Source organism: Platalea leucorodia, assembly GCF_965183815.1.
Source record: "Platalea leucorodia genome assembly, chromosome: 10".
Taxonomy (NCBI): Eukaryota; Metazoa; Chordata; class Aves; order Pelecaniformes; family Threskiornithidae; genus Platalea; species Platalea leucorodia.
This window is the reverse complement of record NC_138832.1, coordinates 17817725-17832502: the sequence shown is the minus strand read 5'-3', so window position 1 is coordinate 17832502 and position 14778 is coordinate 17817725. Positions and strand designations below refer to the sequence as shown.

At 55.1% G+C, this 14778-nt stretch overlaps 2 protein-coding genes across 2 annotated transcripts; one reads left to right on the top strand and one right to left on the bottom strand.

Moving 5' to 3' along the window:
• The first annotated feature begins 762 nt into the window (after window positions 1–762).
• On the top strand, window positions 763–4543 carry STEEP1 (STING1 ER exit protein 1). The gene is made up of 7 exons (XM_082323447.1): window positions 763–1019; window positions 1151–1268; window positions 1426–1467; window positions 1577–1715; window positions 2243–2332; window positions 2481–2573; window positions 3343–4543. Exons 1-7 carry the CDS (start codon window positions 896–898, stop codon window positions 3403–3405), a joined length of 669 nt encoding a protein of 222 aa, XP_082179573.1. The 5' UTR covers window positions 763–895; the 3' UTR covers window positions 3406–4543.
• Window positions 4544–11195: 6652 nt separating this feature from the next.
• Window positions 11196–13226, bottom strand: SLC25A5 (solute carrier family 25 member 5). Its single transcript, XM_082323445.1, has 4 exons — window positions 13035–13226; window positions 12434–12920; window positions 12177–12317; window positions 11196–11565 (listed from the first exon to the last, which is right to left on the bottom strand). Exons 1-4 carry the CDS (start codon window positions 13143–13145, stop codon window positions 11408–11410), a joined length of 897 nt encoding a protein of 298 aa, XP_082179571.1. The 5' UTR covers window positions 13146–13226; the 3' UTR covers window positions 11196–11407.
• Window positions 13227–14778: the final 1552 nt, after the last annotated feature.

Here is a 14778-nt window from a genome sequence, read left to right as displayed (position 1 = left end):
CACAGCCCCATACCAGCTACTGTGGAGAAAATCAGCTCTACCCCAGCCAGAACCAGCACAACCTGCTACCCTTCATTTTCTGCTTCCACAGAGAGCTTTTTCCAAGGGAAAATAACCTCTTTTCTATCTTTATTTTTTCTACCTTTTTTTAATTTGCCTTTGGGAGTAAAGAATTTCTCTCTGCTGTTGTCTAGAGCAGCCTGGACAGGCCCTGTGTTTCCAGCTTGTCCTCACGTGCAGCTTCATGTCATACAGCCACGTGGGGAGGTGGCTTCGGAAAAAGACACGGGAGGAAGACCCGCAGAAGCTGAAAGAAAATAATAAAAATATTGCTTTCACGGCCGCACTGAAAATCTCCTGTTCTTGACTTTTCCTGCTCTTACCCAGCCTACGCGGTAAGAAACGGGTGAGCTCTTGGCGCGTGTCAGGAAGAGACTTTGTTCAGTGCTTTGCCTTTAGGGACGCAAGAAATGAACCCGCGTTCGCTAGCGAGGGATGGAGGCGCGGCCAGAGTTGGAGGGAGCTGAAGGGAAACGCCTGGGAAGGGGAACGGCGTGACCGGTTCCCGGTTCCCCACGCTCGGGAGCAGCTCCGTGCCCAGTCCAGCCTAGCTTGTTCGTTAAGAGAAATGACGTAAGGCCTAAACGTGGCCGTCGTCATTTGCGTTTCACGCGCTGCGCTAGCCCGGGCTCGGGAGCGGGGTGCCTGTGGCCCCTCCGTGCCCACCAACAGCCCCCGCTCCCCGCTTCAGGGGAAACGATCGCCTCTGGAGAACGGGCCAGAAAAACAGCGGAGAGAGGGGAAATGGAGGCCGCCGCTGGAGCACGCTCGGCGGGCGGGGCCGCGCTGCTGAGGGGCCGGGCCGGCGGGGAGGAGGCCGCGCCCCGCCGCCGCCATGCCGAAGGTGGTGTCCCGCTCCGTCGTCTGCTCCGACACCCGTGACCGCGAGGAGTACGACGATGGGGAGAAGCCGCTTCACGTCTACTACTGCCTGTGCGGGCAGATGGTGCTGGTGCTGGGTGAGCCGCGGGCCGGGGCGGCGGCGGGCGGGCGGGCCGCGGGCCCGGCGGCGCGGAGGGCCCGGGCGGCGGCGGGAGGCGGGTGCCCGGCCCGGCCCCGCCGCCAGCCTCTCCCCGCCGCTGCCCCGCAGACTGCCAGCTGGAGAAACTCCCGATGCGGCCGCGGGACCGAGCCCGGGTGATGGACGCCGCCAAGCACGCCCACAAGTTCTGCAACGCCGAGGAGGAGGAGAGCGTTTTCCTCCGCAGGTGGGACGCGGCCGGGCCCCGGCCTCTGCCCACCCCGTCCCGCCGGGAGCGGGCTGCCCGGGCCGGGCCTCGCCTCCTCACCCGGCGGGGGCCCGTCAGCCCCGCAGCGGTGCCCGCTGCCTGCGCGCTCCCCTCAAGCTCTCCCTCTCTCCCCCAGACCAGAAGGCATAGAGCGGCAGTTCAGGAAGAAGTGTGGCAAGTGGGTGACCGCGGCGGCCCTTCAGCGACTTTTGGAATCGTTTTGTGAGGTAACCGTAGGAATCCAGGCTCCGGGTGTCCTCACAGCTACGTCGTGTTTCCGCTTCCAGGTGCGGACTGCTGCTCTTCTATCAACACCAGCAGAAAAACGCCCCCGTGACGTTCATTGTCGACGGTGCCGTGGTGAAATTTGGCCAGGGTTTTGGGAAAACAAACATCTATACGCAGAAACAAGAACCTCCCAAAAAGGTAATCGGCTTTAGAGAAGTAAAAAGGCTATTTCTGCTTTTCAAAAAGGTATGGTAGTAAAATCACTTCATGATGGGGGCAGAGGGGAGAAAAAAGAAAGAAAAGGATCTCTAAACAGTAACTCAGGTTGGTGTCTTCTCCCTGCCTGCCTTAAGTGTTCCTTTACAGAGGTCACTGCAGCTTGGAGTCCTAGCACTAAAGGAAAGCAAAATAAACTTGGAAGTCTAGACTGTGCCTGATGTTTAGGCTCAGTTATCAGAAAGCTTCCACTTGTAAGTAGGTCAGATTGGTAGTCTGCACAGTGATTCTCAAAAATCTGGCTCACCTATTATGTGTCAGCGAGTTTGCTTCTGGTCATGACAGCTCTAAGCCCAGAAATCACTGGGGATAATTCTCCTTTGCCACCCACAGAGTTCAGGTAATCTTAATGACTTGCATGAAAAGCCTTAAAAGCTTTGGAGGGGGAAGTGATCCCTAGTGGCACAGCTGTTGCCAAGGTTTAACAAAATACTCTGCTTCTCACCCAGGTGATGATGACCAAACGGACCAAAGACATGGGCAAGTTCAGTTCTGTCACCGTCTCCACGATTGATGAAGAGGAGGAGGAGATTGAAGCAGTGAGTTTCGTCTGCCCTTAGTGGCAGTCACATCTGAACTGAGCAGCTGTCTCCGATGCTGATCAGAGCCAGCGATTGTCTCCCCGTTTGGATGAGGTGTTGTTACTTTGGGGGTTGCTGTTGCAAAGTGACGTTCTATGTGTTTCAGAGGGAGATCGCAGACTCCTATGCACAGAATGCAAAAGTGATTGAGAAACAGCTGGAACGCAAAGGCATGAGCAAAAGAAGGCTGCAGGAGTTGGTGAGTGTTTTCTTCGGTGTTGAATGCAAATCCCTGAGATCCGTTGGCTTTGTACACAAAAGCTATCTCGCAGATCAGACTACAAGTATAGAGAGGTCTTGGTACAGTCACAGGTAACTTGTAGCTTTGTGAGGATGACTTTTCCTTTACAGGTTTTGTAGAGATGTTCTTCTAGTCCTCCTGAACTTCAAATCTTATGCAATTACCTATAGAGCTAACTGAAGAGCAGCCAGCAGAGCTTTTGCAGGGAGACTTTCTGTGAGCTGTTGGACAAGGAACAAGGGAAGGGGAAACCGGGCCATGGCTTTGCCAGCCAGAGCATCCCTAATGCTGTGCTCTCAAGCCTGCTTGGCAGAGGACATCTTTGCCATGAGGCATCAGGGCAAGCTAAGGCCCTTGTGGAGGACCTGCCAGCTCAGCTGCTACCACAAGGGTTCACTTGAAGAATTAATGGCCAGAACATCACAGCTGATCTTACCTGCTGTGACAGGAGAGTAGCAGATAGGAGGAGGGGCAATGTGCAGCTTCCACCTGAGGAGAGAAAGTATGAAATTGTCTCCTGTGCAGTTAGTCTTGGGCTTTTTATAATTTTAAAGGCGGTCCTCGTTTTGTACCTCAGGGGAGGAGGGAGTCAGCAAAGAACTTGAGCTACTCTTGCTCCTGGTGTGAAAAGCTCGCAGTGTTCAGACAAGAAGACCAAAACTCACTGGAGCACTGAAGGGAAACGTGTCCAGACATTGTTTCATTCTGTCTTAATTTTCTTAATCAGGCTGAGTTGGAAGCCAAGAAAGCCAAGATGAAGGGAACCCTGATTGATAACCAGTTCAAATGAAATGCTGCACATCTGCTGGGTATTCGGAGACAGGAGAAAGCTACCAGGATCTGTTGCAGATCTGTCAACAAAGCAGAAGTACCAGACAACGTTCAAGGGCAACGTGCTGCACCCATCTTGGAGGACGAGTACGACTCTGTCATAAGTGATACTCTGGTACCAACTTAAAACTCCACCAGCACTGGAGACTTTGCTGAAACTGCAGTTCTCTACAGACCTAGTGTTATAAGCAAGCTGTTCCAGCCAGAATATTTGCTTTTGGGGAAGTCTTCGCCAGGTGCCTTCCTGAGTTCAGTGCACCTTTAGATACCTGTCTTTTTATTTCGGTAGTTTTCAAATGTGTAAGATTTCCATAAATGTATTAGAACAATATAGGTCAACTGTACAACAAAGAAATCATTGCAAAAGTAAGCTCTCTGCCTGTTGTTCATTTTGTTATTTTAAATGTGTCTAAAACGTGCAGCAGCCTGGCAAACGTGCCATTCCGACAGTCTGGAACGACTCGGATGCGAGGCTTGGGGATCGTGCTGCTGCTCACCCTGACCAGCGGGCAGGCTGTCAGCGGCAGCCGGCACAGGCTCGGCTGCAGCGCTGAGTCTCAGCTCCTGTTGAACATCGGAAAGCCACGGTTGTACAGAGTTACACTGTCCCGACAGATACTGCTCCATACGAGAACGTGAAATCCAACCCTGTTTTAAACTACTGAAGACAAAAACTGCTTGCGTATTATACCACCGATGACTACAAATATAGAGTTGGAAGCTACTGATAGGGTTGGTGATCATTTAAAGTAGAATAATTAAATTTAAACTGCGCGTCTGAACTAACCCATTCTGCAAAACAGTATCGGTATTTGGGGTTGTAAAATGTGAAGAAGGAAAAATTGTTTTGAATGCACTGACCACTCAGGACTTGGATAAAGACAACATCAAGAATTGGTGTGTAAAGTACCTTGTCTGGGAAATAACATTTTGTGTCTCTCGCGTGATGTACTAACAGTGCTCTATAGCCCACGTCTTTGTTGCTCTACTTGGGATTAAATACCATGTTACGGAGTTGAACTACGATACTTTTCCCAGCGTGTTCTTACTCTACCACGTATCGTAAAATAATGCGAGCAATGAACAGGGTGCTTCATCTCCCACAATTATTATGGAAAACTTCTTGTAATCAATAAAGATTTTTCCATCTGGCTTTATAACCCTGACTGGGAAAACTCAGGTCTGCTTAGCCTAAGGATGCATCCTTCCTTTCTTTGGGAACATGAGGTGTAAGGGATGGAGCGAACTCTGCTCCAGAGTGGGCAGGCTGGGATGCATCGGTCGCGTGCCAATTTAATGCCAGGCTGGGTGAGCGCGTGTGCGGGTTAACTCGAGCAGCGCTGGTCTTGCTCCTTGCTGATCATCTGCTAAGCCTGTTTCCAGAAGCCTATGTCCAGAGGCTCTTCAGTTAAGGAATTATAAGGTGGTGTGGAACGCTTGGGAAGGGCAGGAGGGATGAGTGGGTACGGCTGTGTTACACCAACCCCTTTTCCAGGTGTGGTAGCACCGTCCAGCCAGGCGAGGGCCTCAGGGTTCCTCTGGGAGCCACCCAAGCCCTGCGTAACCGCCGGCTGGTCTCTACAAAAACTAGGAAATTACTTTGAAATTTGAAAATAGGTTTTGAACCGTGTGAGGTCTGCTGGGATGCAGACTTCTTAGTCCCCAGTTATCATAAAGGATGAAGTACGCTCCTGCTTCAAGTGCCACCCCGAACAAAAGCCAGCTCAGGGATAGCATGATTTACAGTTAGGGTTAAGGGCGGGAGCGACGAAACGCAGGGCTTCAGCTGACGGGGGGCTGTGAAGGGGCTTCCAGGTGGGCCTAGGACCATCTTCGCAGTTTGGTGAGGCACAAAGAAAATTTGGGGAGGGCACAGCTCAGTGCAAGTTGTCCAAAGTAGCAGCTACCCGCTGCCATCAGATTCCTCAGCTGCGTACCTCCAGCCTTGAGGCAGTGTTCACAGTACAAGCACTCCTCCTTTCTGGATTTTAGAAGAGCAGCCCGCGTTCGGTCAGTGGTTTTTATTCTTGCCATCGGAGATCTGCCTAGTTCGGCTCAGGACTTGCTCACGGACCCAGTCAGAAAGAGGAGCATGTAGTTTGTCACGCTAGCAGTCCCTGAGACACTTTTAATAGGCTCTAGTTATGCAGTCAAGGGCTGAAACAACTCCAACACGGAGAATCTGATCCAATACATTATTAAGCGTGTATTTCTTACCCTAACTAGATCTAGTTCACAACAATTTAAATCAAGTTGGGTTTTTAATTTCTAGATCTAAATGAATTAAAAAGATGTTAGCTGACTATAGCAACAGGAAGCAGGGGCACCTAGTTCAAATGCTTGATTAAATGTCCTATTATAATAGATAAAACTAGCCGTTCTGCAGGGTTTCCCACACCACGGTAGCAACTGGGTAATCTACAGCAGTGTTCAGACCAAAGAAAAGTCAGATTTTCTCTTACCGTAAAAGCTAACATCATTAGTTTATATAAATCTAAATATAGGTAGATGATAGATTTGTTTATTTAACTGAGCACTATATTGTACATAAGAACTTGTCCGCGTGCAGAGGTAAGGCAAAGCAAAGCAGCATGTGAAATAAAAGTGGAGGAGGGCATCTATTCCAAAAATAATGCCACACATGGCCAGACTTACCTTAGTGTGTTTCATGGCTTAGTCCAGTCCAGTTTCCAAGCGCCTTCGCAAGAATCTAGTCTGAATTACCATGTTAGAATAGCTCCGCGTGTAGCAATGCTGCCTTGTTCCTCGTAACCTGTAAAAAAAAAAAAACAACACGCAGTTTGTAAACCCTGAAGAGAAGCAGTAACAGTGCATGCAGCCTCGTCGGCATTAATTGCAGCTGTACCTGGGGAGCAATGCGGGGTCCTCCCCGCACACAGCTGGTGCCATCGCAGCGGCGCCGGGGTGCTGGATAACACCAGGGCTTGTTCAGAAGCTGGTATACAGCTTTACTGGCATTTATCTGCCTGGGCTCCAGGCAGGTTAATAGCTCAGAGGGAGCCAGGCCCTGGGAGCCTGGTAAGGGCTGTCTCCCAGGGCAGGGTTGCAGGGTGTTTTGGGGAGCCCTGCGGAGCTGCCCGGCTTCACTGTCCTGGCCCCGTAACCCTGCACATGGCACAAGGAAGATGTTCCCACAGGGCAGAAAGCTGCCTTCAAGGGAGCAAGCGCCGACGGTTCCCTTGCTTTGCGCCCACAGCTGGTGCCTCACGCCCTGGGATGTGCTGCGGGGCACTGCGCCCACCGCCCCACAGCGAGGGTCTGCCTGCGGGACGCGGCGGCGGCAAGCCCCAGCTGGGACGCCCTCAGCTCCCCAGTTCCACACGCATCCCCGCGGGGCGATGGCACCGTGGTGCCCGGCAGTGACCAGGGGGCTGGGCCACGTGCAGAGCTCAGCCTCAAAACCCGAAGGCAAATATTTCTGGTCAGCTATAACAGCTCTCCTTGGGCTGTGCTCTGTGTTTCTGCTATTTCACCCGCTAGACTGGCACACAGATGGCTCGCTCTGACTCCCTAGACGATTGCAATGAATATTAATAAATGCACGCTAGCTTTTTTTTGGTGTATGACAATGCGATCAGCTTGGGAACAGCACGGACTGATCAGCCTAAATCAAACTAGACTCAGCTTTTGCTGGTGTTATCCTCAAGAGCCCCAGAGGTCCACGGGGCACTGCCACATCCAGGCATTTAAAAAGATAAAAATTATGGGCTTGTTTAAAAGGCTGCAAAGCTGGGCTCCGAGGGCTGGGGGAGGAAGCCTTGTAGCTCTCCACTGGGGAGATCTTATGAACCTAGCTGGCCATAGAATGCTGGGGTTTTTTGGGTGGATTTCCAGGCACAAGTGGTCAGAAAAACGCTGCCCCATCCCTGCAGCCGGGGCTGTAACTCCTGTCAACTCCAGGAGGATCAGACAGCAACAACCGGCAAACCCCTGGTGGGACAACGCCCCCCAGAACCTCCCTGATGCTGTGGGTCTTGGTGTGGGTCTTGGCAGCTCCTGAGGGCTCAGAGTGCCCGAAACTGTCCCCCCTCCCCAGCAGCTCAGTACAGTGCCAGGGCGTGCAGAAACGGGGCCGTGTCCCTGCAGGCACGCTGGCTTTAGCTCCTGCCCCGCAGCCCAACCCATGTGCTTTGGGCAGCCGACGGGGACACCTTGCGTGGCTGGGCAGCAGCAGGATCAGTCCCACAGGTGGTTTCAACACACCCACCCCACTGGGAACGTCTGATTTTACCCTGCGCTACCCAAAACATCACATTTTCCCCTGCCCCTCTGTGCCAGCCACTGCCGGAGCAGTGCAGGCAGCACAGGGAGGACACTGGGGCCATGCCTGGCCCATGGTGACAAGGATACGGGAGCAGAGGGACTCCTGGCTCCATCCAGAGCCCAGAGACACAGCCTGGGCGGCCCAGCGACTGCTGAAGGGGATGGCAGGAGGGCAGAGCTGGCGCTGTGCTGGCCTTTTGTGAGTCAGGTCCTTGAGGCGGGACGCTCGCCATTGCAAGGCCTGGCAAGGTAAAGGCACCAGCCCCTGCAGCAAGAGGTGCAGTGTGTGCACTGGAGAGAGCTTTCAGATGAGCCCTTATTTCCTCAGGAACACGTTAACTCCATGCAACATAAACAGTTTCTGCTGCTCCTCCTCCAGCTGAGGTGTCTTGGCCCTGGGGCTTGGCTTTGCCATGCTCAGACCCTACACCGAGCTGCGCCAAGCACTGGGCACGGCTTGGAGGAGGACAGGCTTCAGCGGCACTTTGAAGGCAGAGATGTGAAGGTGGAAACACGAGGTAGGAATGTGGCCTCATGCAGCCAGAGCGAGCCTGGGGCTCTACAGAAGAGCAGCAATTACCTGCACTTATATTCTCTGGCTGGGTTTTAACGTGCCACGATGCTGCCCTGCAGTCTCCACCGCTCAGCCTGGGTGTGGGGTGAGATGGTGGCTGCAGGACACTGCTGTCCTCCCCGCTCACTGCCTGGCCCCGCATCCATCTCCAGCAGAGGAGAGAGCAGGGAAGCTCAGCCATCACACCTCCCTCCTGCCACCCGGAGCGAGCCCCAGAGCCCTGCTCCCATCTCTGCTGCCATTAGCACCTCCCAAATCCCCCTAGAAAGAGGGCAGCTGCCCCTGCCTTGCCTTGCCTGGCACCCAAACCTCCAGCCGAAGGGTGGTCCCTGCAGCCTCCAGCCCAGCTGGCGAGGTCCCAGCCCCACGGAGCCGGCGGGAGGCAAGGGCAGCCCCATCCCGCAGCCCCCCAGCACCACGGCCAGCCCAGCCCGGCGGGGCTGGCACACACCGAGCCATTCCAAACATCCAGCACCACTCGCCACCTGCCCCGGCCGCCGCCAAGTGTTTCATATGATCCCGTGTGCAGCCGTGCTGCGTCAACAGCTCCTAAGCCTGGGATTTACGGCCGCCGGGCAAGAGGCCGAGATGAAAGCAGCGTTACAGGCGCTCGCCCACCCTTCCCCGCCAGCAAAGGGGCCGATACGCCGGGCTGGGCACGGCTCCCGTGGTGGAAATTATGACGTACAAGATGTTCGGTACTCCTCACAAGAGAATCGTGTTTAAAAGGAAAATCCACCCCTGTCCCTGCCGTGCTTGGGGCAGCACAGCCTGGTGGACAAAACACTTGTGTTGGAGGGACTGCACTCAGCTCGCTGCCTTGCCCCAGTCCCTTTCCCGTGCCTCAGTTTCCCCGCAAGAACAAAGCACTCAATCGCTCTGTAACGTGCTCCTGTGGCAGGCAAAACCAGCAGCTGAACCCCCCAACCTGCTTCCCCAGATAAAGCTGCTCCCAGGGGAGCTGCCAGGAGGGAGAGGTTAAATCCCCAGGTGTCCCTGGGTCAGAGGGGGCTGCCGGCCTGTGCTCCTTGGTGGCGGAGCACAGGGAAAATCCATTGTGGGCTCTGCCCTGTGTCTCCCATCCACCAAAGCTAAAAAAAGCTGTGAAACACATGCTTGTTTCCCAAGTTCCAAAGGCAGTAACTAGTGGGGGTAGCTACAACCCATTTCACTCGGCGCCAGACCTGCACCCCAAGCCCAGTGCAAAATGCGGTAGGTCTAAGGACTTACGGGTCCCCAGCTCAGCTCCTTTGCAGCCCGGCACAGCGCCTCGCTCACCCACCACCGTGCAGAAGAAGAAATGATGCACTTACCTCCCTGTGTAAAGGCCCGGCCATGCATCCCCTGCAGGGTAAAGGAGAGGAAAGGATGCCCCACACTCAGCAACCAACAGCATTTCACAACAGCCCTTGAAATCCAGGAGAGCTTAGCAGCAGGAGGCAGTAAGAGCTGAGAGCCCTTAATTAGTTAGCTTGCATTTGTGCAGCAGGACAGGGCTCCCTGGTAAGGCTGCCCCAGGGTACAGCCCCCTGCCAGGCTGCCGTGGGCTGCCCCCAGCATGCTGCCCACCACTTGTGGCATCGCTCTGTGTCTCACAGGGAAACTTTCAGCCCACTTCGTTTCCATGGCAGGCAGTGAGAGATGTCACACCGCAGGAGCCCAGGGGCAGCTGAAAAGCACCAGCAAAGGCTCTTGGCTCAGCAGCATGGCACGAGACCATCTCCCGTCATGAATGCACACACCCATTTGCAGGGACCCAAGCATGCCAACGCTGTCTGCGGCCGGACGGTGCTGCGCTCTCATGCCCAGCTGCCCCACTTAGATTTCAGCAATAAAAACAACTACCACCCTTTGCAACGCAAGGGCTTGCTTATCTGCCTCGGACAGTGGTTGAGATTGGTTTCAGTGATTGAGGTCAACTGCTTTGAGCAGGCCTGGGCAGCCAGAAAGGACCAACGGCGTGGGGGCAGTGAGGGAAGACTCGCTGATCTGAAGGGCAGAGGACCAGGAGAGCATCCACTCACCGCCCCAGCTCCCCAGGCAGAAACCAGGCAGCTTCACTGGGGCGGCTCACAGACCCACGGAGATGTCTGGGTAAAGGCCAAGCCACACACATTGCCCAGTCTTGCAGTGTTTTCCCTAAATTGCCCTGGCAGCATAAAGGAATTTCCCCCTTGCCCCAGAATTTGGGGCTGGGACAAGCTTAATTTCCAGGGGTAAGGGATGAGCCAGGGGATGCAGCTCCCTGACTGGCAAGCACAGCCCCGGCGCAGGAGCTGTCTCTGCTCGGCTACCACATCCCCACAGCACACCCCCTCATGCGAGGGCAAGGCCAGCCAGGGGCTCTACAGAAGAGCAGCAATTACCTGCACTTACATTTTCTGGCTGGGTTTTAACATGCCTGAGTAGGCAGCTCAGTTTCTAAGCCAGAGTACGTGATGCCAGCTCTGCTCCTCCAGACAGCAGCAAATACCCCTTAGACATTTCTCCAGCCTCCCAGGCATTCAGCGCCGTGGGCAGGGCTCTGCTGTGCAGAAGGTTTAGGCACTTGGCACGTTCAAAACCAGATTTCACCAGCTCTGGGAAGCAGACAGGCCAGAGCCAGGAGTCCTTTAGCGCTCCAGTCCCCGTTCCAGCCCACACCACTGGCCTCCACTGGGGAGGAAACGCTGCACAGCTTCCTTGGCTGCCAGCTTCCTCGGCTGTCTGCGCTGTGTTTACCTGCTGGAGGCCCCAGGTAGTTGGCAGGTAGCAAGGCGTGCAGGATAGAGATGGTTCATCTTCCTCCTTCTCTACAATCACTGCAGAGACCCCCACCCCCCTCATGCTCCAGCTGCTGCAAGAACAAACATGAGATGAGGAAAGCTGGTTTCAGATTTTTATTTCTTTGTACTCTTTAAGCAGGAGTGACTGAAATAGAAACCATGGTAAGTCCCATCAGGGGGAATGACTTGATAAAGACAGGGCAGGCAGTCGCCCCTGCCCCATGCCAACCTGTATAAACATCAGCCGTCACTGTGGAGTAACTAGACGGTTTTCAAACAAGTCCATGAGCGGTCATAGACTACATATAACAACATGCCAGTTCACAACAGGAAACAACTTATGTGTACTTCTTGATTTCATCATACAGGACTAAGACAAAAGCACCACCCATTCCTCGGAGTACATTCGACCATGCACCTTTGAAAAACGCCTTGGAGCCCTCATCCCGAGCAATCTTCCGCCAGCAGTCAATAGTGCCGGTGTACATTATGTCAGCTGCGGGAGACAGACAGCGTTAGGAATCAGATGCCTGTGACCCCCAACATCCAGGTCCGAAATGGCCTAACGTATCTCCCAGCTTCATAATCTCAAGCGCATCCCATTTCTTGACTAACTTTCTCCAGTATTAGTGCATCAGAGGACAAGACCGCCCAGGAGATACGCTGCTGCTTCTGCTGCAGCATTACCCCTAGGAGACACTGGAAGGACCGGTTGGAGCAGAAGGCAGCTACTGTTTGCTTTCACACCAACACTTCCCGACCCAAAACCTATTGCACAGTCAGCCAGGCCGTGCCTGCTACCAGGGATATCTCTTCTTGGCCCAGAGACACTAGTTTGCAACATCCTTGGGCAAGTTGTGCTGTTCCTACCTGCTGACAGATACCTGACCCGCGCATACCACCTTACAGGCGTGCTGCGGAGAGTGACCCGTCTGTGCCCCCCGCCTGACATCCACTTCTGCAGCCCTTCTCGCGCCCCGCTGCTTACAAGAGGTGAGGATATCTACAAGGCTTGGTGAAAGCCAAGCCACTCTGCCTTCACCTCAGCTCCACCACCGTTGATTCAGGGATGCCCGACACTTCCCACGCAAGGAGGTAGAAACTTACTTCCTTTACGGCCAGACTGCATCATCATGCGACGACGAACCGTATCAAAAGGGTAGGAGGTCAAACCGGCGACAGCGGTGACGGTCTGAGCGATCATCCAGCTGACAACGATGTGGGTGTTCTTTGGGTCTGGAAGCATGCCTGCGGGAGAGAGGTTTTGATGAGAACGGCCGGTGAGCCACCAGCATCTGCCGAAATGCACTACAGGCCTGCCGCGGCCCAGCATCTCCCTTTGAGTGCTGTTTTGGTCAACCTACCCTTCGCGGTGTCGTAGATGCCAAAGTAGGCGGCTCTGTAGATGATGATGCCCTGGACAGAGACATTGAAGCCCTGGTACAGGCCCCTGAGGCCATCCGACCGGAAGATTTTGACCAGGCAGTCACCGAGCCCGCTGAACTCCCGGTCAGCCCCGGCTTTACCCACGTCCGCTGCCAGGCGGGTTCGGGCAAAGTCAAGGGGGTAGACGAAGCAGAGGGAGGTAGCGCCGGCGGCACCCCCAGACGCCAGGTTACCGGCGAAGTACCGCCAGAACTGGGTTCGCTTGTCCACGCCGCCCAGGAAGATCTGCTTGTACTTATCCTTGAAGGCGAAGTTGAGGGCCTGGGTGGGGAAGTAGCGGATCACATTGGCCAGGTTGCCGCGCCAGAAGGAGAGGACGCCCTGCTCGCGGGGGATGCGCACCACGCAGTCGATGATGCCCTTGTACTGCTTGTCGGCGGCGATCTGCTTGCTGGCGTGCTGCACCTGCGGGGGCCGAGACGCCGCCGTCAGCGCCGCGACCCCCCGGGGCCGCCGCTCCCCCCCCCCCCCCCATCTCCTTGCGGCGACCTTGGGGCGGCCCCGGCCCCCGGCGCTCACCTGCAGCAGCAGCTTGACCCTCTCGATGGGGGCGACGGCCGTCTTGGAGATGGCGGCCGCCACCCCGCCGGCGAGGAAATCCTTGAGGAAGGACACGGCCGCATCGGTCATGGCGGGAGGCGGCGGCGGGCGAGGCGAGGGAAGGCGAGAGGAGGCGAGGCGCGGCCGGGCGAGGCGCGGCGGGAGGCGGCGCTGCGGGCGGCGGGGCGGGCGCCTGAAATGGCCGCCTTATATAGGGGCGGGGCGGGCACGCGGGCGGGGGCGCGCCGCGCCGCCGCGTCCCGCTCGCCCATTGGCTGCGGGGGGAGGGGGCGTGGCCGCCGCAGGGGGACGGGGCCGCCGCGGCGGCCGGCGGGGGGCACACGGCCGGCGGCCCCGGGGGGCAGACGCAGCCCGGCATCCCCCGGGGGGCACACACCGCCGCATCCCCGGCCTCCGGCCAGCATCCCCGGGATGGGGGGCACCCCGCCAGCATCCCGCCGCGCCGGCGGGAACGGGGTCGGGGCTGCCCCCTGCCCCGTCCGGGTGCCATCATGACGGCAATACGGACGGCAGCAGGGCAGAGCACGGCTGGGGTTTAGGCAGGAATGGGGGTGTGGGGGGGCTCAGAGCCTGTTTAGGATCCAGCCTGACCGCCCCATCTCACCGAACCCCAGCTGGGACCCCCGCTCAGAGACATTACTACCCCCCTACGTGATGCCCCGGGAGTCACGGAGCCCCAGGTACCCTACAGATTCCCTACACCAGTCACACTGCTGGGCCCAGCTGCGACGAGATGCTCGGACAGACCTACGCCCTGCCACGTACCACCCACCACCTCCACTGCACGGCCCCATCCAACGTCACCTGAGTTACAGCTCACCTACCTAAGCTGTCTCTGCGATTTAGCCTTGCTATTAACTGGTTCTTCATGACCATGCACCATTTTACACGTTAGTGATCCACCGCTGAAGCACTTTGCTTCTTCAATATTTTGTTCAAATACTGAATATTTCAGTATTTTGTTGAAACCACGGTGCTGTCTTCAATATTTTAGTGTTAACCTTTTAGGGGATTTCTCATGCATAGATGTGATTACGCAAAGTAGAGGCTCGGTTGATAAAAGGTTAGTAAGTGATTTATAGGTCGTAGGAGTACATTACAATACAAAACTGTTATTAGCATATCACAAACAAGTTAGAAGTAACTTTTTGTCTCACTTGACTCTTACCAGGTTTGAAGAGCTGATCACACATTCATATGCATCCACCACTTAATCTTTAAAATCTATTTAGAAATTCAACATTAGTAAAAAACATACAGGTATGCTGAACAAGGTAAGGGCACTCGTTAGAAATCTGTTCCTCCCCAACGCGCTCACAAGTCACAGCTCCTTATTCATACATCTCAAATAAGTCTCAGTATTATTACCTGCACTGTGCAGATAGGGAAACTGAGGCACGGAGAAACATGTTCACTAGGGAGGTTGATTAGAGAGCCAAAAGCACTTACAGCATCAGTGTGATGCACGAGCCACCGGATCTGCTCTCTACCATCTTAATTTTGGCTGTCAATGCTTGCATTTCTTCTTTGAGAAGAAAACCAGTATGAAGCACCACTGCGGCAAAACTGAACCAGCCCATTAAGAGAGATACTGCAAGACCTCAGCTGTAGGACATGCCAATGTCGAGTTCTAGGTGCAAGGCAGGCCTTACATTATCCCAAATCTTTCTGCAAATCTCTCTCCACAGTCAAAAACTGTTCC